This window comes from Pinus tabuliformis, chromosome 3_2 (assembly GCF_031772625.1).
Source record: "Pinus tabuliformis cultivar Carrire ecotype Pingquan chromosome 3_2, CPIR1, whole genome shotgun sequence".
NCBI classification, from domain to species: Eukaryota; Viridiplantae; Streptophyta; class Pinopsida; order Pinales; family Pinaceae; genus Pinus; species Pinus tabuliformis.
In genome coordinates, this window is record NC_142302.1 from 1,277,076,660 (window position 1) to 1,277,099,552 (window position 22,893).

At 40.0% G+C, this 22,893-nt stretch overlaps 1 protein-coding gene across 1 annotated transcript in view; it reads left to right on the forward strand.

Annotated features, from left to right (window-relative positions):
- LOC149185400 (proteasome subunit beta type-6-like) overlaps nucleotides 1–22,893 on the forward strand; it is a 129,933-nt gene that overhangs the window by 51,234 nt on the left and 55,806 nt on the right. The window contains exon 5 of the mRNA XM_089417923.1: nucleotides 22,232–22,304. Coding sequence (XP_089274049.1) covers nucleotides 22,232–22,304 — 73 coding nt within the window. The remainder of the gene's footprint in view (nucleotides 1–22,231; nucleotides 22,305–22,893) is intronic.

Sequence of the window (22,893 nt, forward strand, 5' to 3'; positions counted from 1 at the left end):
AAGCTCTTTAGTGAGCTGTTCCAACATGTGCTAGATACCACTGTAATACTCTGTGATAATCAGAGTGGGATTCGTATGACTGAGAATCCTGTGTTCCACGACCGATCCAAGTATATTGATATCAGGTACCACTTTATCCGGGATATGGTACAGCGAGGCGCCGTAAGGCTCGATCATATAGGAACTGATGAGCAGGTCGCGGATATTCTCACTAAGCCCCTGGGGAAGGTCAAGTTCCTAACCTTCCGTGAGAGTCTTGGTGTCGTGGAAAGACCCTATGATGTGGGTCCTGTTGGACGATGAGCTCTGGGAGCTCTGGGGGGCTTTGGGGATAGCTTCTCGGAGCTATAAGCACTCATAATGCTTCTGCCCCACCCTTGTGATTATTGAGCTGGTTCGCCACTCATTTAATCTGTGCCCCGTATGCATCCTACCCATTGAGTTCAGGGCTCATGGGAAGTACCTCTCATTTGGCCAATGAGGTGTGGAAAAGCTAGAGACTATTAGCAAAGACTGATGGACGCATCAGAGATTGCCGTACTCTCTATCTAGGATGGCATGGTCCAACCACTTGATCTGGGATCAAGATTTGTGAGGTCTGGGACCTCTGGACTGATTATGTCAGTCGGGGAATGATGTCTTTGTGACTGACCTACTTCTGTTCTGAAATAAAGAAGCCAGCAAAGCAAGTTTCGGCGGGATGACTCACGATGTTAATTGCACTAATAGATGGAGTTCTCCCTAGTTGAGAGGGAGTGTTAAAATTGGACAACTAGGTCCAAACTCCATGTTCTGATGCTCAGATTAAGAGGCTAATATTTTTGTTGGATTCCTCTTTCTGAGAGGTGTAAAATCCATATAAAAATAGTCTTAATCCGATGAGCAGAACTTATATTTTGAATTTATTATTCTTAATAAATTATATGTGCAAGGTCAGCCAGTTTTGTAATGTAGGCTCACATGCCCAACAGATGTGTCACACACCCTCATTAATGGATATATATACAGGAAAAGTTGGAGAGAATTTGAACACAACACAACTCACATCTTCCTCTCTCATCCTAAAAGTACGAGCTACCTGGAGGGTTGTTGTGACATATGCTGGGCTGGCTGACCAAAGGAGACTTTGCTGGTTGAAGCATCCTGTTGACCGCCGAAACGAACACATACATTTTTCTTGTTTCTAATTTGTCTTCTGTAAGATCTGCTTATATGTTCTATCTGCATTTTGCTTATCTACATGTATGATTGCTGTGAGAAAAGTGAAATTGCTCTTAGCATAGAACATCTACAAAACTTTACACAAGCTCTGGGAGCTTGCTTCAGGCCATAAAGGGCCTTCTTCAGTCTGCACACATGGGACTCTTTCCCATGCACCTCAAAGCCCTGTGGCTGCTCAATGTACACCTTCTCGTGTATGAAGCCATTGAGAAATGCAGTCTTCACATCCATCTGGTGGATCTTCCAACCCATCTCTGTTGCTATTGATATAATGGAGCGGATCGAAGTATATCGAGCCACGGGAGCGAAGGTCTCCTCATAATCAACTCCCTCTACCTGGGAGAACCCTCTAGCCACAAACCTTGCTTTGAATTTCTTAATGCTACCATCTGCAACATGCTTTACCTTGTAAAGCCATCTGGAAGTAACCACAGATTTGCCCTCAGGCCTCGGCACCACCTCCCAAACATCATTCTTCATGATAGAAGAATACTCCTCCTGCATGGCCTCTCTCCAGACCTGCTGGCTAGCTGCCTCCTCATAGCTAGAAGGCTCAGAGTCAAGGATGCTGGTAACTGTCGCCATATAGCTACAAAACCTCTCAGGTGGTCTACTCTCTCTGACAGGTCTCTTCGGCTCAGCAACAGATGAGGCATCTCTCAAGGTGTCCTGAAGCCACTTGGGCTTCCTCTTCCTTGAGCGCACTTCTCCCACCGGAGAATGAAACTCCTCCTCCTCATCATTATCAGGAGCCTGAACTCCTGATTGTCTGTCTGCTCTCCTCCTGCCTGCACCTGAACCTGTAGAAGCTGAGGTACCGTGTGAACTGTCCATCAGTGGACTCCCTAGTGAACTGCTCTGTGAACTGCTCTGCATGCTGCCTGGAGCACCACCCCTCTGGCTCGGTGAGCCACCTGCTCACTGATGGACCTGACATCCTCATAGATGTACCTCCTGATCCTCCTGATCCTCCTGATCCCTGCCCACTAGATCCTTGCGACTGACTCAACTGCTGCTGAGGGTCTGGCTGATCCAGATACTCTAACTCCCGTGACCTCCTAAAGGCCCTGTCCTCCTCGAACTTCACATCCCGTCTGACAACAACTCTCATCTCTGTAGGAATGTAAATCCGAAAGGCCTTTGAGGTCTCACTGTAGCTGACAAAGATACTCTTCTCTGCGGTGGGCTCTAGTTTGGTCCTCTTCTCCTTGGGTATATAGGAGTATGTAATGCATCCAAAGATATGAAGATGACCAATATCAGGCTTCTTCCCAGAGAAAGCCTCCTCCGGAGTCATGTGCCCCAAGGCACGATGCAGACTCCTGTTCTGCAAGTAAACAGCTGTGTTGCAGGCCTTTGCCCATAAGAACAATGGCAACCCCTGATCATGTAACATGGCTTTGGCAGCCCCTATGATGGATCTGTTCTTCCTCTCTGCAACCCCGTTCTGCTGGGGGTTGTAAGGAACAATGAACTGCCTCTTAATGCCTGCCTCCGCACAATAGTCAACAAACTCTCCAGGGGTGTACTCTCCTCCATTGTCCGACCTCAGGGACTTGATCTTTCGACCTGTCTGTGTCTCCACAAGAGCTCTGAACTCCTGAAACCGCTTGAAGACCTCACTCTTGGTCTTCAAAAAATAAATCCAGGTCCTCTTGAAGTGATCATCAATGAATAAAACATAGTACTCATATCCACTCAAGGAAACATGAGACATCCGACCGCTCACATCGGAATGAATCAAATCAAGTATCCCAGTCGCTCTGCTGTCACTGCTGGGAAAAGGGGATTTGGCAAACTTGCCCTTCGCACAACCTCTGCAAGTATCAAAGTGATCAGTACTGAAATCTGGCACACCTGTAGTGATCTCCCGCAATGTCCTCAAGGCTCCATGATACATATGTCCCATCCTGCGGTGCCAAATCTCACGCAGCTCAAAACTGCTATCTCTGCTGTCGGTATTACTGCTCAATGCCAAAAGGGGCTGGAATGCAAACTTGTACACCTTTGCATGGCGTACACCTATCACTCTAGCTGAATCAGCTGGAGTGCCTCTGGGATACATCAACACCTGTCCTCCCCTGAACAGTACCTCATATCCTCTGTCCTCCAAAGCTGAGACAGATATGAGGTTCTTCCTCATCCCTGGCACATAAAGAACATCTGACACTTTCAAGGGAGGTTTGGACTCCCTCTGAAATGTCAGTGTCCCCACCCCGACTGCTCTAACAACTTTGTCATCACTGAGTACTACCTCTATATCAGTGCCACTCTCTGAAAGCTCTGAGAAGTACTCACGGACTCCTGTCATGTGATGTGAAGCCCCACTGTCCACATACCAGATACCTGAAGATGCTCCGCTAATCGAGGGAAAAGCATGCTCCCTCTGAACCTGTGTGGTAGGTGATCCTGCACTAAAGGACTCACACGTAGTGAATGCAAACTCCCGGTCAAAACGACCTACAAAGTCCTCAATCTCCGCTGAAGCTGCCACGTCCTGGTTCTTCTTCTTCTCCAGACACACAACTCCATAGTGTCCCATCTTTTGACAATTCCAACACTTCACTTTGGAATAGTCCTTCTGTGTGTTTCCCTGTTTACTTTTACCTTTGCCTTTGCCCCCACCATTGCTTGTGGAAGCCTGCTTCTTCCCTTTGCCTTTCTTGCCTCCTGCCACCAGTGCTACATCCTCATTCTGCTCAACTGGCTTGGCTGCCCCAAGCTGACCTTTCCTGATCTCTGTCTGAATGCAATCATTCCAAAACCTCTCCCATGTGGGAAGGGTCTCACATACACAAACCCCATCAGCAAAGTTCAACCATGAATGGGGGAGGCCATTCACTGCAATCCGCACCAACTCAGTGGGTGGAATGGCCTCTCCAATCGCTGCCAACTCATCTCTCACATTAGTAATCTTTGTGAGATATCCAGCTGCACTATCATTACTCATCTTAATGTTCTTCAGCTTCTCCTTCAGGACTATCTTTCGGTTTTCATTGGTACTCTGGTAGAGATTGGACAATGCTGTCCACATCTCATGGGCATTGCTCTTTCCTCTCACATGAGGAATGCAATGGTCTTTGATTCCGTCAAGAATCAGCCTCTAACCCTTGTTGTTCTTTTTATTATAAGCTGTCAACTGAGTAGCATCAGTAGGCACAACAATAGGGTTTTGTGTGGTATGCACCATGATATCCCAGACTTCTGCCTACTCAAAGATACTCTGCATTCTCTCCTTCCAAACGCTGTAATTTGTATGCCCATCCAGTCTATCCTCCACCCTCAATCCCAATGACATCCTGCTGTCCCAAAACTGAAAAATAACACTGCTGTAGTAAAGATAAAACCGCTGTTTATGAAAAAAATCAGCTTGTTGAAATTTTCAGAGTGAAAAATCAGCAGATGTAATTGTCCCAAACTGTCCTTCAGCACTCCAGCTCTGATACCATGTAGAAATTTCTCATTTCCCACCCCGGTTTTCAGTTTCTCTTTATTTCTCCCATGTAGTTAAATGCCATTTCTTATAACCATACATTTAACACACTGGAAAAAATAAATTTGCTGAAAACACAAATTTTGGAAATTTTATAGAATGCTGGAAATTGCAGAAATAAAAATCAGAAGTAATAAGCAGCCATTAAAACACATTTAAACACTGAGATTTTTGGTCAATGTGACCTTGGAAAAACCCCCTACAACTCTTGGGGAAAACCAGTTTGAGAGCTCTTCTTTATTTCTGGAAAATGCCTTTTTACAGTAAGAGAAATATTCAGCAAAAATCAGCAAGCAAACTTTTACAACTTATCTCAGCCTTGCTGAAACTCCGCCTTGCTGAAACTCCGCCCTGCTGAAACTCCGTTGTACAGACTTGCTGAAACTCAGCCTTGCTGAAACTCCGCTGCTGAAACTCCGCAGCTCACTGTCCATAAATCTCCCTTGCTCTCTTGCTCTCCTTCTCTCAATCTGCTCATGAAAAAATGAATGACCTTTTCCTCCTTTAATCTAACCCCAAGTGACTTTTGGGTGATTCCTAAATCCAATGGCTGAAATAGATTGAGATCTAAGGCTGAGATTAAATGCTCATATAAATCTCACTTTTTATTTTTTAATTCACCCCACTTTAATAAAGACCCTTTATTTCCAAAGTCACTTTTCCTTTCTAATTTTTCATTGACTTTATAAAAGTCACTTTAAAATTAGACTTAGTAACTTTATCACTTAAAGTCACTTTTAAATTAGATTTAACTTTATAAAATTATAAAGTCATTTTAGGAGAAAAATTAAATTCTTTTGGACACTTTTCCCTAGGTCAAAGATCAAAGCCTAAGGGAACCACCTGTCCTCCGGTACCAAATTTCAACAATGATAACATGAGTAAGAAAATTATTCTCAAAACTAAGGTTAGAGAGTGCAGAATGAACCGCTTTGACAATGTGACTAACTACATTATGAGGGTCAAATAGATCCATGACCAACTTGCTTTTATTGGAGAAGCTTTATTGGATACAGAGCTTGTGAATGTTGCTCTGAATGGGTTCACCGAGGCTTGGGAACAATTCATCATGGGCCTTTGTGCCCGGGAGCATCTTCCCAACAAGGAGAGACGTTGGAATGATTGCATCCAAGAGGGGACTCGTAAAGAGTCCAGGTCCAACAAACAGGGATGAAAACTTAGCACTAGTTAGCAAGACGAAGAACACTAAAGGGAAAGTTTCCCTCAAGAAGGGTGACAATTAGGGAAAGGGACAACAGTATGGGCAAAAGAGAGATATGGGCAAAGATCAAATGCTATATTCGTCATAAGAATGGCCACTTTGCTTCTCATCATCCACAAAGGAAGAAGGGCAAGGGGAGGTTGCAGAAAATGGCAGTGACAACAAAGGCACAATTGAGTGAGCTTGCTTCCAAGTTCGAGAGTGGTTTTTCACTCGTGTCTTGCCTTTTTACCAACACTATTGCTAGAAGCACCTAGTATATGGACAATGGCACCTCCCGCCACATGACTGAGGCTAGGGAGCTATTTAATAGTTTTGTAGAGGACGACTCAAGGATCCATATTGAGCTTGGCAATGATGCCAAGTATGTAGTGAAGGGACAATGTACAATTTAGTTTCAGCTTGAGTCAGGAGGGTCCTTTGATGCACATGAGGATCTCTATGTACATGGCCTAAAGAACCTTTTGTCCATCTTAGTCATGGAAGACAAAGGTTATGAGGCTAACTTTTGGAGGGGCCGAGTATTTATCTAGTCCAAAGAGTGCATTGAGGATTGGAGTCCAGGAGTGGAACCTATATAGACTTCAGGGTTAGCTTGTTCTTGCACTACTGCACACTAGTGAGAGCATGTGTGAGCTCTAGCATAAGAGGACAGGGCATCTCCATCATAAAGTTCTGTTGGAGAATTTTGGAGGGGTCGAGTGTTTATCTAGTCTAAAGAGTGCATTGAGGATTGGAGTCAAGGAGTGGAACCTATATAGACTTTAGCGTTAGCTTGTTCTTGCACTATTACACACTAGTGAGAGCATGTGCGAGCTCTAGCAGAGGAGGACATGGCATCTCCATCATAAAGTTTTGTTGGAGAATATAACTAGTTTTGGTCTTCATAATTTGTACTATTTTGTATTTCATGTAAAAGCAAAAGAAAACAAAAAAGAAAAAATATTATTTTTATAGACAAGCATGTCCTTCATGCTTCTAGGTTTTCGAGTCAAAGTCCTATTTGGACCTATTGTAAAAGAAAAAGAAAATGAATTTTTAAAATATGTAATTTTGGGTCAGAAACCCTTCTAGGTGACAAGTCGGTTTACATGTCAAGTCGACCCTGCCCCAATGGACATATCTATTCGCACCCCCTCTGAACTATATAAATAGAGGGAAGATGGAGCTCATTTGGACACACACACTTGATGGATTGTGGTTTGAAATATCACAGAGATGGCAGAGAAGAAGTGGAGGGCCAAAGTCCAAAAGAGAGGATATCTTCTTGAGCTAGAGTTTGTGGAAGATCTATCTTGATATAGCTCTTGTTGTAGCTGATGGATCTACTGGAAAGAAGGAAGGTTTGACTTGACATCTAGAGGTTTAAATTTTCTGTGGTCATGGCTCTTGGATTATCTTTGCTGATTTGATTCTATATGCAAAGACTTTTCTGGGTTTTCCCTTTTGAGGGTTTTTCGATGGCTTGGAGCCTATATTTTGTGTTCTTTTTTTTTTTCTGTGATCTTCATGTCCATGTTATGGTAATTGTTTGATGAAAGAATCAAGATAAAGATTAATTAAAGAAGCTAACAGATTTCACAAGCAATTACTATGAAAGGACTCTAAATTAAACTACATGCCTCCCGATTTTCCAACATGGAATCAGAGCTAAGGATTGAAGTATGAGGCTAGAAGATCACATCCCTATCAACATTTGGATCAGATCTCTCTCAATGACTTTAGAAGCTCTCGTCTCTACTGATTGGTAATGTTTTGGGCAAAAAAACTTAACTTCTGTGACCCTCATCTCAACAATAATGCGAAGTTTGATATTTGTTGTTAAGTAACTCTAATCAATCGCTCAATTTCATATGTTACATTCTCTTGATGCCACACTTAGAGAGTCACATTTATTATAACATGTGTTGACAAAATTAAGGATCACATTTTGAGCAACCCTAAAATGACCGAATGAAAATTGTAACAGAGATCCTGGTATATTATCTTGCATAGAACAAATCGTATCTATAACCTATGGTTCAAAATGATAACACTGAGAGACTAGAATCAAAATCGCGGCTAGATTTGCATATGGCTTTTATCTTTGGAACTCGCATTAGAATTTTGTATATTTTGCTTTGCTCACATACAGTCTTATAGGCTTGCATAACACGTAAATAATGGATCATCTTTGATTTATGAAAATAATTTATGTGACTATGGTACGTAATGGCTCGGTTACTCTACAATGGCTCAGATAAGATGTCTCTTATTAAAAATTCTATGGGACATCGTCTCATCAAGGCCATCGCATTAGTGGATCATATTTTCTATAATGGCTCATTTTGTAATTCACATTTTTGTGGATCTTGCATACAGAAAATCACATTCTGTGGGCTCGTGTTCTACGGTTGCTCTCCTTCGCAAATTTGCAAACTTGACAGTGATCATGTTGTCTTGATGTATGGACATTAACCGTGAAGACCTTGACAAGTGATGTCTTGGCAGTAATGTTTATAATCGACATATATAGTAACTAAGCCAACCTATCTGTGAGAGGCTTTGATTTGTAAGGCTCAAGGTTCCAATTGTCGCTATGTCTTTGTGGGATCGTATTGGGTAGTGGCAGCATTGAATGTTACTATGATACAGTTATATTGAATTAGCTATGAGGCATCGCTATATAGTCTCATCCTATGGTCTGAAGTATAGTTATGTGGCATCGCTCACTTTTTTTGAGTGATAACATACTATTGTTAACTTCACTTAATGCAGAAGAACAATCTACAGTGACCTTGATAATGATGTAAACATATGGCCTTCATAAGACAATAATCTGTATATGACAGTAATAGGATGTGGCGGTGGTCTTTATGTGATAGTCAAATTGATGCTTGACAATGTTTAGTAAGGTACGACAGTGACACAATACTCAGTGGAAAGTATGTGGATCATCTGTGATCAACTAAAAAAACTAAGGAACATGGAAGGACCTACCCATCGATAGAAGAAGTTTTAGTCACCTTGTTGTGACATAAGGAAGGGACTTGAACTATGATCTTGTGAACAACATGAAGAAAACAAGGACTTTTTAGCTTGAAGGACAAAAATATGGAGCACCTTTGTTGAAGAATGATTGTCCCTTAATAATTGAAGAAGGACTGTATCCTTGTGAAGGAGGAGGCATGGTAAGAGGCATGTATGCGCATTCCATATTATAAGATTATGATAATAGTTGTTAGAAAGGGTCTGAAAAGTTTCTAGGGTTTATGAGTCTTGTACATTCTGAAGTCTTGAAGACTCTTGGTACTTAACCTAGGAGTAAAAACCATAACCCTAATTGGCTGTTCCCTCTAAGGAGACCTTGGCTCTTGACATATAGGGTTTGCAAATCTAATTTTGAAAGGATAATCTAGGGTATGTTGTAAAACCCTAGCAAGGGTTGAATTGAATAAACCTTAGGGCTTGAAAGTCAAAACCCTAGGGTTGATGTTTCTGCCAAAACCCTAATAAGGGTTAGATAAAGAAATATGGGGTTTGTAACAATAACCCTAGAAGCTCACCCTTTGAGAATCCATGGAAACCCTAGATTGACAGAATTGACATCATGCTCTTGTCTTTGTATATTTTGTTTGGTTGTACTTGTCGGTGAAAATTGAAAGGACATAATAAAGGAAGCAAGATGAGAAGGATGGAAAAGTAAAGCAACACTCGTGCTTGCTTATGACTCCTTGAAAATAACGAGCTTGATGAAAAGAAGGAACTGTAAGGACCTTGATGGACATGATGTTGAAACTTCTAGCTGACAAGTTCTTTACAGGAACACATTGATGATTGAAAGATGAAGCCGAATCTTTTTGCAATATGAAGATAAAGCATGCAAAGAAATGTTGATTTCAGAGGGAGAAAATAGCATAATTTGACATCATGTCTAAGAGGTCATTATAACTCAACAACTTTGGCATTGATGAACTGCTTGGGACATGACTTGGCTCCCTAATAGGACATATTGCAAAAGCATGTGAAGAGGCTAGAAGGAGAGTTCGTTTGATGATATTGATCAACATCATATATGGTATCTTGAAGAAAGAGAGTGAGTTGACAATGACAACTACAAGAAATAAGATATTGTAACTCGTTGATTAGTTCGTTCCATGGCCACTTTGATTCAAAGTGAATGCATGGAAATAGACCCTGCAGAAGAATGTTGATCTCAAGGAAAGATAGTAAGAAAACTCTGATATTTCTACAAGAGGTCATTGTATTGAGGTAATTATGACATTGATGTTTTGGTATTGGTTATCTTGTTGGTATATGGTTTTGCTACCTGGAAGATGTTGCAAAATTGCATGCAGCATAATGGCAGTTGAGGCAAGTATCTGCAAGTATTTATTTTGAACCCAATTCAATGAATACATTGATTGAGTTGATGGCTTTGGTAATCCTTGGAAGATTATGTGGTCAAGATGTCTATATCATCTTGGGATGGAAAGGTAGCAATACAAAAAGATAAGCTAATGTTCATATGACAATGAAGATCACTTAAATGATTAGAAGAAGCTATGTCTAGCTCTAGTTTAATTGGCTCAATATAATGCCTTTGTTAATAAAGGAAAGTGATATGTAAGGTTGATAGCTCGAGTCCTATCACAGTTTGGTTCTAGAAAATTGAAATCTCAATTTGATGAGAAGCGAAGAAAAGGAGGAACAATGCAACTAATTGAAGATCTCCATGAAGAACTAGTAGCTGATATATTGATGAAGACACACTAAAATAACTTGTGGTTATGACTTCCCAATTAAAAGGAAGTAAGAAATCTCCTCTATGCTTAAGAGGGAGTAATAAGTCTCCTTAAATGTTTGAAAATGAGCAAGGATCTATTCCCTGATCAAGAGGGAATGAGGATCTCCTTTCTGATTGAGAGGGAGATGGACATTCTAATCTCTTCTTCATGTGTCATGCACTAGGTCAGGACTAACAATCATACGTCTAGTGAAGGCCATGGAGGGAGAATGAGGTTCGGAGGATTGGATAAGCATCTGAGATTGATACTCCTTGAGGATAAAGAATCCAAGATAGGAAGTGGACCGACACTCTTTTAGGATTGGATAAGTATCTAAGATAAGAGTGGTCGAAGAGGACTGGAATTCTTTGAGGATGGGTAATCCAAAATAACAATAGTCCTAAAAGGACATACCTAGTGAACATTCAGATGGGGTATGTGCCTTAAGCGGTAGCAAGGTGTCTCACATAAAGCCTCCTAGCATTATGCTCTGATATAAATAGAGCTTGTCAGTTAAAGGCCTTACTATGTTGACAATGCTAGTTATGATGTTGATGCTTAAAGATGGCTTATCATTCTGACTCTTCTTATGAGAATATTTCAGATTGAGAGTATCCTTGTACCGGGTGTACAATTATGAATACATCCCTAGTTAAGTGGGAGTGTTGGAGAATATAACTAGTTTCAGTCTTCATAATTTATTCTATTTTGTATTTTATGTAAAAGCAAAAGAAAAGGAAAAAGAAAAAATATTTTTTTTCTAGACAAGCATGTTCTTCATGCTTCTAGGATTTTGAGTCAAAGTCTTATTTCGACCTATTGTAAAATAAAAACAAAAGATTTTTTAAAATATGTAATTTTGGGTCCGAAACCCCTTTAGGTGCTAAGTCGGCCTCATTGTCAAGTCGGCCCTGCCTCAATGGTCATGTCTAATCTCACCCCCTCTGACCTATATAAATAGAGGGAAGATGGAGCTCATTTGGACACACACACTTGATGGATTGTGGTATGAAATATCACAGAGAAGGCAGAGGAGAAGTGGAGGGCTGAAGTTTGAAAGAGAGGATATCTTCTTGAGCTAGAGTTTGTGGAAGGTCCAACTTGATATATCTCTTGTTGTTGGTCTCTTGTTTATGGATCTGTTGAAAAGAAGGGAGGTTTGACTTAGCATCTAGAGGTGGAAATTTTTTGTGGTCATGGTTCTTCGATATCTCATTTGATTTGATTCTATAAGAAGAGAATTTTTTGGGTTTTCCCCTTGGAGGGGTTTTTCCTTGGCTTGGAGCCTATATCTTGTGTTCTTTTGTTTTTGTGATCTTCATGTTCATGTTATGGTAATTGTTTTGTGAAAGAATCAAGATAAATATTAATTAAAGAAGCAAACAAATTTCACAAGCAATTAGTATGAAAGGAAAATCTAAATTAAACTACTGCCCTATCGATTTTCCAACAACTCTACCATTACTAAGGCAGATGGACACTGGGCTTCTAGATTTTAGTTTGGACCATTAGGGGGTGTGCAAAGGGTCTGCTCTTGGCAAGAATGTCAAGGCATCATTCCCTAGCAACAAGACTCGATCCAAAGGCATTTTGGATATGATCCATTATGATTTAGTAGGGCCTATGTTAGTATCTTTGGTAAAGGGCGCATCTTCCTATGGTACCTTCATTGATGACTTCTTCAAGAAGACCTGGATCTACTTCGTGAAGACCAAGGGTGAGGTATTCAGTCATTTTAGAGCTTTCAAAGCTCAGGTGGAGAATGTGACAGGAAAGAAGATCAAGGTGCTGAGGACAGATAAGGAGGGTGGATACACCTCTAATGAGTTCATTGATTTTTCTATGGAGGCAAGGATCAAGAGGGAGAAGGCAGCGGCCTACATTCTGCAACAAAATGGGGTTGTAGAGAGAAAGAACCATTCTATCATCAATGCGATGAAGACCAGGATCCATGATTAGAGTTCGCTGATGTTTCTGTGGGCCAAGGCATGCAACATAACTGTTATATTGGTATAATAGGAGTCACACGGGATTCTTGAAGTTGCGTGCTTGATTTTGTAGATCCATTTTGAAGACACAACAAATTTCCCTTTAGGTCTTGGCACGATTTCCCAAACATCATTCATCAATATAGACTGGTACTCTTCAATCATAGCATCTTTCCAAACTTGATGCTCAATTGCTTCTTCATAGGTGGATGGCTCAGACTTAATGATTTTACACATCATTGTTGCATAACATGAATACTTCTTTCGACCCTTGCTTTCCCAGAAAGTCCCACGAGGTGCATCATGTCCTTTAGCTTCCTTCAATGTTCTTTGAAGCCAAGCTAGTCTCTTTCTAGTCTCAGGCATAGAGGCTCTTGGATAGACAAGAAAGTCATGATCATCAGATTCTTCATGGGGATCTTGTTCCATAGGTTCAGGGTCTTTAGATTGCGATTCCACATTCTTTGGAGCCACTTGTATCTCATCATCAGAGTCCAAGTGTGAACTCTTGGACTTCCAGAAAGCTACATCTTCATAAAAAATAACATGCCTGCAAGTTTCAATAGAACACTGTCCTAGTACATAGACCCTGAAGGCTTTGAATTTTCACAGTAGCCAACAAAAGTTCCTTTCTTGTCGAAAGGTTCCAACTTCGTCCTTTTCTCCTTGGGCACATGGACATAAATAGGACAACCAACGATTCTTAAATGTTCAAAATTGGGTCTGTCACATGTGAAGACTTCTTCAGGAGCCTTGTAATCCAATATTTGATGTGGGCATCTATTTTTAACATAAACAACTGTCTTTGAAGCTTCTCCCCATAGAAACATCGACAACTATTGATCATGAAGAATGGCCTTGGCAACTTCCATAATGGTCCTATTCTTTTTTTTTAGCAATTCCATTTTGTTGAGGATACTAGGGAACTATCAACTCCATCTTAATTCCAGCATCCCTGAAGAAGGCAGTCAGTTGTTAGACCTTAAGGTCTTGATTCTTCTTCCTGTAGCATTTTGAACCTATGCTTTGAATTCTCGAGACTTCTCAAATACTTCATCCTTGTATTTCAGGGAATAAATCCATGTTTTGTGAGAGTAATCATCAACAAAAGTGACATAGTACAAATGATCGCGCAAGGACTTATAAAACATAGGCCTAGAAACATCAGGATGCAAAAGATCCAAGATTGCTTTGGATCTACTATCATTGCTAGCACATCTTCCTTTTAACATTTTTTCCCAAGAGCACATCCCTTTCAAACTCCATCATGTTCAATCTTGATTTCTGACACATCTTTAACAAAATCTTTCATTCTAGACAAGGCTTTATAATGAACATGAGCGTACCTTCGATGCCATAACTCACAAAGATTAGTGGTGTTGTGTAACAAGGCTTGAATTGATTGAACAAGGAGACGATACAATCTTCCAATTCACACACTAATGACCTTGGTAGATTCAAAGGAGGAGTTCCTCTTCCATACTAGAACTTGTCCATCAATGTATGCAATTCTATACCCTTTGTCTTCAAGAGATGAAATGAAGAACAAATTCTTCTTCAAACTAGGAACATATAAAATATTGTTAATAGATACATTGCCTGTTGATTCCAATTGGAAGGATGATGAGCCAATGCCTTCGACTTCGTATTTGCCATTATCTCCAAGCTCAACCCTTTGAGCTTTCTTCTTTTCGACCAATTCTGAGAGGTTATCGCGACTTCTAGTCATGTGCCTAGAGGCACCATTGTCCACGAACCTTATCTCATCATGACCTATAATGGAACCTATAAAAGTAGAATAAAATGAGTATTCATCAACATATTCCCTCTTTCTATGCCTCCTCTTATGTGATGGTTCATTAAGATCAAGAGTAGAAGCATGGTGCTTCCCTTTCCTCTTTCGATCATCACCCCTTCAAGGCTCATTCCTTTGAGGGAAATTATTTTGATAGTGAACATATGCTTGACAATGATAGCATTGAACATTTGTCATATCTCTTCTATCTTGATAGAGATGAGGAGGGCTTCTTGTGGAGCAGGTCTTGAGTTAGGTCTTCTACATGAACTATGAAATATTCCAAAATTAGGCCTTCTACTTGAACCTCTGCTACTCTTTGAGCGGGCTACACAAGCTTGAGAGTCTTCATCCAAATTTGAAATCTCGCCTCTGGATAGGAGCCTTGATTCTTCTTGAGTGCAAGCATCCCATAACTTGTCAAAACAAGGTGCATTTTCTCTGCCACTAATACTTGTTGCAAAAGGATCCCAAGATTCAGGCAGACCACCCATTGCCACAACTACCAATTCTTTGTTAGATACTTCATCAATAGCCTTGAGTTGATCTTTTATTTGAGATATTCTTACAAAGTATGATGCCACAATATCATTCTTTGTCATCTTGATTTCACAAAGTTGGCCCCTTAGACTTATAGATTGATTGATGTTGTTGATGGTGTACAAACCAATGAGGGCATCATACATTTCCTTGGAAGTTTTGTGATCATCAATGTAGGGAATTAGATGATCCCTAATAGATTCCACAATGATGCTTCTAGCCAATATATTGTCTGAACTTTTCTTTTTATGCTTGGTCTGTTGGTTCAGTGACTTTTCCCATACAATACCCAAGACATTATGCCTTCCAAGCACTAGGTCAATTCTAGCCTTCCATGCCTTGTAATTTGTAGCTCCTTCAAGCTTATACACTCAGGATGTGGACTCCCACTAGCTTGTCCTTTGACCATGGCACTTGGCCATGAAGGCTTTCCCCTCCATTTCCACTTAGTCACACCTACACCAATTGATTGGAGGGTTAATCTTGGAAATGTCACCTCCCCTTCAGGGTTGGAAGCACCTAATGGGGTTGATTACTTAGCCACCCCTACAAAGGTAGGGAACAACTTTATGGCACTTGGTCTAGTTAGATATTTGAAGGTGATCCCAGTTTGAAGTATTGATATGCTCTTAACAATTAAGTATGGTCCACTTAGATGCATTTATGATCTTAGTCTCTAATGAATGGTTGCTTTCACTTGAGTTTGAGTTGATTTTGACAAGTGGTCCATAGCAGTAGAGGCCGTGAGGGCACCCCACTCCACATGAGGCCCAAGCCATACAATGCATTTTAGAGAGCATGATGACTCAGCAAATGCAACGGTGCACACATGTGACAGAGTTTTGGGCCATTTGATCACTTGAACAATTGATATACATCCCAAAATACCCTAGGGGCTAGAATGTTGGGCTTCTCTTGCCTAGCATAGAGGAGGGCCTTGACACTACTTGATTGACATGCCATGATCTAGGGCCTAGATGAGGATGGTTATCCTTAGGATGTTTGAGGAGGGCTTGTTGCATTTGATGGAACCCTAACACTTGAGAGAGAGGAGGCACCACATTGCTTACTTAACACCCATGGAGACGACGTGTGGCATCCACAACTTGATTTTGGACCCTTGGAGGTGCTTTGATGCTTTATTTGTGGATTTCCCCAAATGGAGGATGGTCATGATGCTTGGATACATTTTCAACCTTATCTTTGCCTTGATGGAGCATTTGGAGCCTTAAAATGGCATGATGTCATCACCTTTTTAGGCCTACGACTCACATGTATGGGTTTGTTTTGTCATATCTATTTGTAAAGCTAATGGGTTGGCTTGCAACCCAATTTTACTTTTTGTGCACTCAAAAATCAAACTTTTGTAGGGGCTTTTAGTTAGAAATTAAGAGAGGGATACCTCATATAAATAGAGGTTCACTTCTTTCATTTATTCATCATCAATGCATCACTTTTGTCGAATTCAACCTCTCTAAAAGATTTCGACCTAGCTATTTGTACTTTGTTACTTTGTGGAGATGTGATCTTATGTGGATTTTTGGCTATTGGAGACTAGTGCTTGTTGTGGAGATATCATTTATGATTATTGCATGTAATGGATATTGCTAGGGTTTCAATGGTCCATGTCTAAATGTTTATATTTATATGAAATGCTTGGTCAATTTTGCATGCTTTAATTTTGTATCCTAGAACTCCCTAGAAAACCTCTTACTGATCTTTTCTCTAGTGAATTTCTCTCCTCATAAAATGATAGCTCGAGTTAGCAATTGAAAACCTAGGGTTCCCCCCTTACTCCCTTCAAGGGTTTGATATTTCCACAATCAAAATCTCTAAGACTCCATCACCCAAGTAGATAGAAGGCATTGGCATCCATCTTGGTTATCAAAACTCATAAAACTTCATCTTACTCTCCTTCCTAGAGTTTTGGCCCTTCAAGGAAGCTATTAGGGTTAGTGTTTCATGCTGAATTCAACTAGGGCTTGGCTATTGAGGTGATTATGAAGTCTTTTCACCTAGCTTGGCCTCAAAATATCAAAATCTAGCAATTTGCATGGTTGAAAGTGCTTCCTTGGGTTGATGTCGTCAACCCTAAGCAATTCTAGGGCTTGAAAAACCCTAATTTTGCATTAAGGCTTCAAATTGGGGTCATTTGAAGGTTTGTTGTTCTTTTTGTTGATCATACCTTTCAAACAAACTTTGTCTTTCCTATTGTATGCCTAACTATGCTAATGTTGAGCCATATCTTGAAAACCCTAGGCTACAAGTGTTACCTTATATTTCTCTTCATGGGTATGTTGTTCCTTATCACAAAGAATTGAGCCTTGTTCCTAGTCCAATTACATTGATTAAGCCGATCAAAGTGTTACCTTGATCCTATTAACCTAGAATACCATTTAGGTGACCTATACTAGGATGCCTCCCTTGTGGTGAAAATTCCATTAAGGAGCAGGAGGTGGAGTGTTGAGGTGACAGTGGCATCCACCTCATTGTTGTGTCATAGTCTGGCTTTAGTCTTGTGACGCCTCTTGCAAGCCTTGCTAGATTTTGAGGCAATAGGGACTTTACATCATTTGGGGGTACTAGATTTTGTTGTAATAGGTTCAATTGATTTTCTAACATTTTAGTCCTATTTGAGCTTCCTACAATGTTTGCCTAGACTATATTCATTTTGTATTGTTGTTTTTTGGCATTTTGATACATCAAAAGAATACTTAATTTTTAATAGTTAATAGATTTCTCGCACATGACCCTTTTTTGAATTGGGATATAAAAGGCCAATTGTCTTTGAACTAGATCTGCAATTGACATGTGTGTTTTTAGGTTGTTGTTTCAACGTATGACACGTTCTCTAGTATGGACTTAATAAGGGTTGTGGCTTCCTTGCCCTTAAGCACGAGTGCTTCTAAAACCACTTTCAACTCATTTTACCTTAGGTGCATTTCCTTTACACTATTATTAGACCTCTACGTTTATTAACTATGGGGACCAGTCTTGCCTTACTCCAATTGATCTAGCACTTAGAAGGTCCAAACCTTTCCCCTTAGGCATATCATTAAATACAAGCATACCATCCCTTATCTCTTTATTTAGGTTGGGTATGGGGCCTAGTGGCTATGATTGGAAGCCATTTAGTTGGTCTCATTCCTCCACAAGGTCCAAACATGTGGGACATGACTTTTAGGATATTCCATTAGACCTATCTTACATTTTGCTTCTTAGAAGCTATTTCATCACCCAACTCCTCTGGGTGGATTTGTTTGTGTTTTATATAAGTCTCTTGGTTGATCCAATATGTGGCTATCTCCCCTATTCATCTTCCCCCATTTAGGTACTCCCTTGATGCCTCAAGTCATGTGGCTATCTCCTCAGTTCATCCCCCCGCCTAATTTAGGTAGTCCCTTGATGCCTCGAGTCACAGTCACCTAAGTAGGACTTGGATCGAATATTCAAGGAAGACATTTGTAGATAGTTGATGTAGGTTATGTGGACTACACTCCTCTAAAGTTTGGGCACGAAGATGGCCTTCTACTATGAGCATTCTTTGGAGTGTTGAGAGATGACCATATCATTCAGTGGTGGTGAACACATGGAAACTGGATACATACCAATACCATCAAGGTCCCTCTTGGTTAAAATTGCATAGTTTCCCACAAACTTTGAGTTGGGATCGATCATCACATGTTGTGATTGGATATGGTTTGCGAGCTTTGCTACATGTGTGAGACTAAGGCGAAGGAGCTTTCCATTTTTTGTTGTCCTATTATTATAAGATCAGCGGCCAATATTATTGCTTATTTTGAAAATTGGGGGAACACTCGACATTTTCTTTTGGTGCCATAACCAAAGGAAACTTTCTCTACATAAGACCAAGGCTTAGGCTAAGATCTTAGACCTAAAGTGCCCCACCTAGCCAAGAGATTGAATCGTAGTAGGAAGCCATCTCATAATGCTTGTTCTTTAATATTGATGACTTTGCCTTCACTGTTAGTGACCATAAACTTTTGACCCACATGAAATAAAGCCTTAAGAATAGGTTTGAAATGATAGACTTAGGCTATTTGCATTATTTCCTTGGCGTTAAAGTGTTGCAAACCAAGGAAGGGATTTCTCTTTCGCATTCTAAGTATGCATATGACATTCTTGGCCATTTTGGCATTTTCACATGGAAGATTGTAAACCAACCCCTTCTCTTTTTCAGTTTGGAGTCAAACTTGCTGGCACCTGCAGTATGCTCAAAGTTGATGCCACTTTGTATCTCAGTTAGTTGGTAGCCTCTTATATTTGACTCATACCCGCCTTGATATTTCCTTTGCTGTTGGTGTTGTTGCTTGATATATGCAAACACCCCATGAAAGTTATTGGAAAGCAATAAAAATGATAGTTTGGTATATCTGGGGTATAGTTCAGTGTGGGATATATTACAGTTCAAGGGGGGACTCCTTTGTTGGTTGGTTTCACTGATTTGGATTGGGTTGGTGACCTTGATGATCAGAAGTCTATTGCAGGCAATGTTTTCAATCTTGGTTTCAGACCTCTGTCACTTTGGGTTGTAAAAGGTAGTAGGCTATTGCTCTTTCTTTAGCAGAAGCAGAATATCGAGCAATGGCTAATGCAAGTCAAAAAGTCTTGTGGTTTCAACAATTCCTTTCAGAATTTGGATTCCAACAGCAGCATCTGACCACCCTTTTGTGTAATATTCAAAGTGCCCTCAAGCAAGCCAAAGATCTAGCTCAATATCAGCATGGAAAACACATTGGGTTACAGATGCACTTCATCATAAAGCCCATTCATGATCAAGTTATTGAGGTGCCCTTTTGCCCTACAGGTGATCAAGTTGCATACATTTTCAGTCTCTTAAAAAAACAAAGTTTTCTAAACTTCGATCTATGTTAGGAGTTCAGGAAGTTGTCATTAAGGATTTGGATTTAATGCTTCTTTTCTTCTCCTATTTGTTATCTTTGTAAATTTTTCAGTCCTATCTCAAGTTTCTTAACGGGGGATGCTAGGATATTTAGGCACTTGGGAGTTAGTTAAGTTCAACTTGGTATAATGTGTCTATTAGGTAAAAGTATGTTTCTTTAGTATGCATTAATTGTATTGTAATCCGATGGTCATGATCTGTTCTAGACATAGAGTGATCTGATGGCTCATATTCCCCGCAATACTAGTGGCTATTGATTCGTGGCTTAACACCCTATATGTTAATGATTGATTGCGAGAACTTTCTTATGCAAACTTTTTTCTTTTGCATTAATAAGATTGCCTCGAATGGATGTGTTAGCTGAGGCTGTGGACTGTTTCCTTCTAATAGGGTTTTAATTACATAAAAATACTGACATTATGATCTTTGATCTGGTTGTGTGAGTGGTTACTGAAGGTGTTTGTCCAGTAATGAAATAGCCTGTTTTCCTGAACACTATGATCTCTGGATCAACAAAGGCTTCTCACCCCACAACTCTTCTCATGTCTGTATGCTGATCTTTAGCACAATCCTGTCTTAATCACTGAAGCTTGGGCATACTTCCCATTGAAACAATCCAACAAGCCTCTACTCTGGACAGCTCATCTCTTCATTGAGGAAATCTGAAGATTCCAGACACTGATATGTTAGGTTATCTAGAGTCTAGACTATGATAGGAAAACTCTGAACTAAAAGAAGTCCTAAAACAGCTCTATAGCTGAAAATTGAAAACCTTTCAAAACTCCACCTCTAAGAATACTAGAATCTATAAACACATATTGCAGAAATTGTATAACAGAAACACAGTTGATGGACTGTCAAAAGCTGTTTTTGGTATCTTATTAATTCTGAACTGAAATTTGCTACAGGAAAAACAACAAATATTTCACTGCTTGTTGAATTGACTGAATAAAAGTCCAATATCCCAGCCTTACATATCAGAAAAGTGGTCTCATTAGGGTTTACAAAATAAGATTTGAATCCTAGATCTACTGCTGTCATGAGATCTGTGTGCTTGTCTCTGGGTGATAGATAGTCTTTTATTAGTGCACTCCAGCAGGAGATAGGAATTACTTCGGATCTGCATCCTCTTACTAGACTGCAAGCGTCTTACCTAACTAATCTTAGATTTAAGTCAAAATTAGAAAACTGGTTAAAATATATTTGAAAGTCTTTTTCCAAAGTTGGAAACAATGACTAGCACATGAAAACTGCTGAGTATAGATTGCTGGAAGTAGAGCAACAACCTCTCCTACATAATCTAATGTGCCATACTTCTGAATCTAGAAGAAAGAAAGTGCACTCTCATTGCCCTGTTTGAACTGCTGTAACTTAAGTGTCCAGATATATTCAGAAGTTGACCCAGGATTGCCACACATGCGTCTCATCTGACTGAGACAACAAGTTGCAGGGAGAGCCCCATGATACCTCATATATCGAATTGGTGAGGTCTTGGATTTCTTTTCATCCCCCCCCTTGGGGGCTACCCTCTGCTTATGAGTTGTCTCTTGTGGCATAGATTGTTCCCTAGTATTTTAGTAGATAGATCAGATCAATGAGGCTACAAGACAAGGGGCCCTGCACAACACACTATTACACAGTTCCATCTAATTCCATTTGTAGTCACTTTCCTGCTACCTTGAATGTTAGGAGGGCTAGGGTTCCTCATTCTTGTGCCTTCCCGAGGATCATACCAGTGCCCCTCAAACTCAGTCATTCTCCAGTAGATATCATCTGACAGTGCATTGGCTATTTCACTGCAATTGACAACTCGAAGGAGGACACTGCCCCTACTCCGTCTCTTGCATTTGACAGCTAGCTTTAGCTGGCTTGGACATAATTTTTTGGCTTAGTAGCATGGCTTTGCTCTCAGTTTTCAGTGCTTTATCTTGTACTCTAGTTTTTAGGCTGCTTCTTATATTTTCCTAGTTTATTCTTTCTGCTTTTGAATTTTGTTCCAGGAGATGCTTTTGCACCTACATTGTACTTTTGTTGGATGTGCTCCACATTGTACTTTTGTTGGATGGCTCCACATTTTACTTTTAGTTTAAAGTTTGCGTTCTCATTACTTTCTTACTGATGATGCATTATCAGATTCAATTATTAGGCACATGTGACATAACATAATTGACAGTCCTTCAACTTTCAATTTTCACTTTTGCTAGCTTGCTAAAAGAAGAATGTTTTAAGAATATTTATTGGCAGACATGTTTGACAAGAACTTTGATATATTTATTTTGCAGAATACAACTTGGGCAACCTGCCACTGTGAAAGTCAGTGCTAACTTGATACGGCTAATATCATATAACAACAAGGTTAGACTGAAGCTGCATGTCAATGTATCTAGAATTCTCTATTTTCTGTCTATTTTAGGTCTCTCCTATACATTGACAAAAGATCCTAATGCAAGTGTACTCTCCAAGAATTTTTTTTATTAGTTGAGGGAGAGGTTGATGTTCTTCTCTTTTGACATCTTGAAGTATTCTAAGGGGAATTGTTTAGAACTCTAATGGTTTATAGGACCATATATTATAAACTAAGTCACCTGACATGGGGACACGGGGCACACAGGACACAAATTCGAGTGTCCGAAATGGGGCACATAGACCCCCCAGAACAGGACACGTAGGACACATTATATATATATATATATATATATATATATATATATATTAAAAATTAATATTAAATACATATTTCAACGATTTCATATTACACAAATTCTTATTCATGATACAAATTCAGACAGATCTAGATTCTACATTGTAAATTTGTAAGTTGTAAGATTATGCATACAAATACAATTGTGACAGATTCATCAATGATCAAATAGGAAAAAGACAAGAAACTGTAGTTTTCTCATTAAGTCATCAAAATCAAAATGTTTTACATATGTAGTAGGCA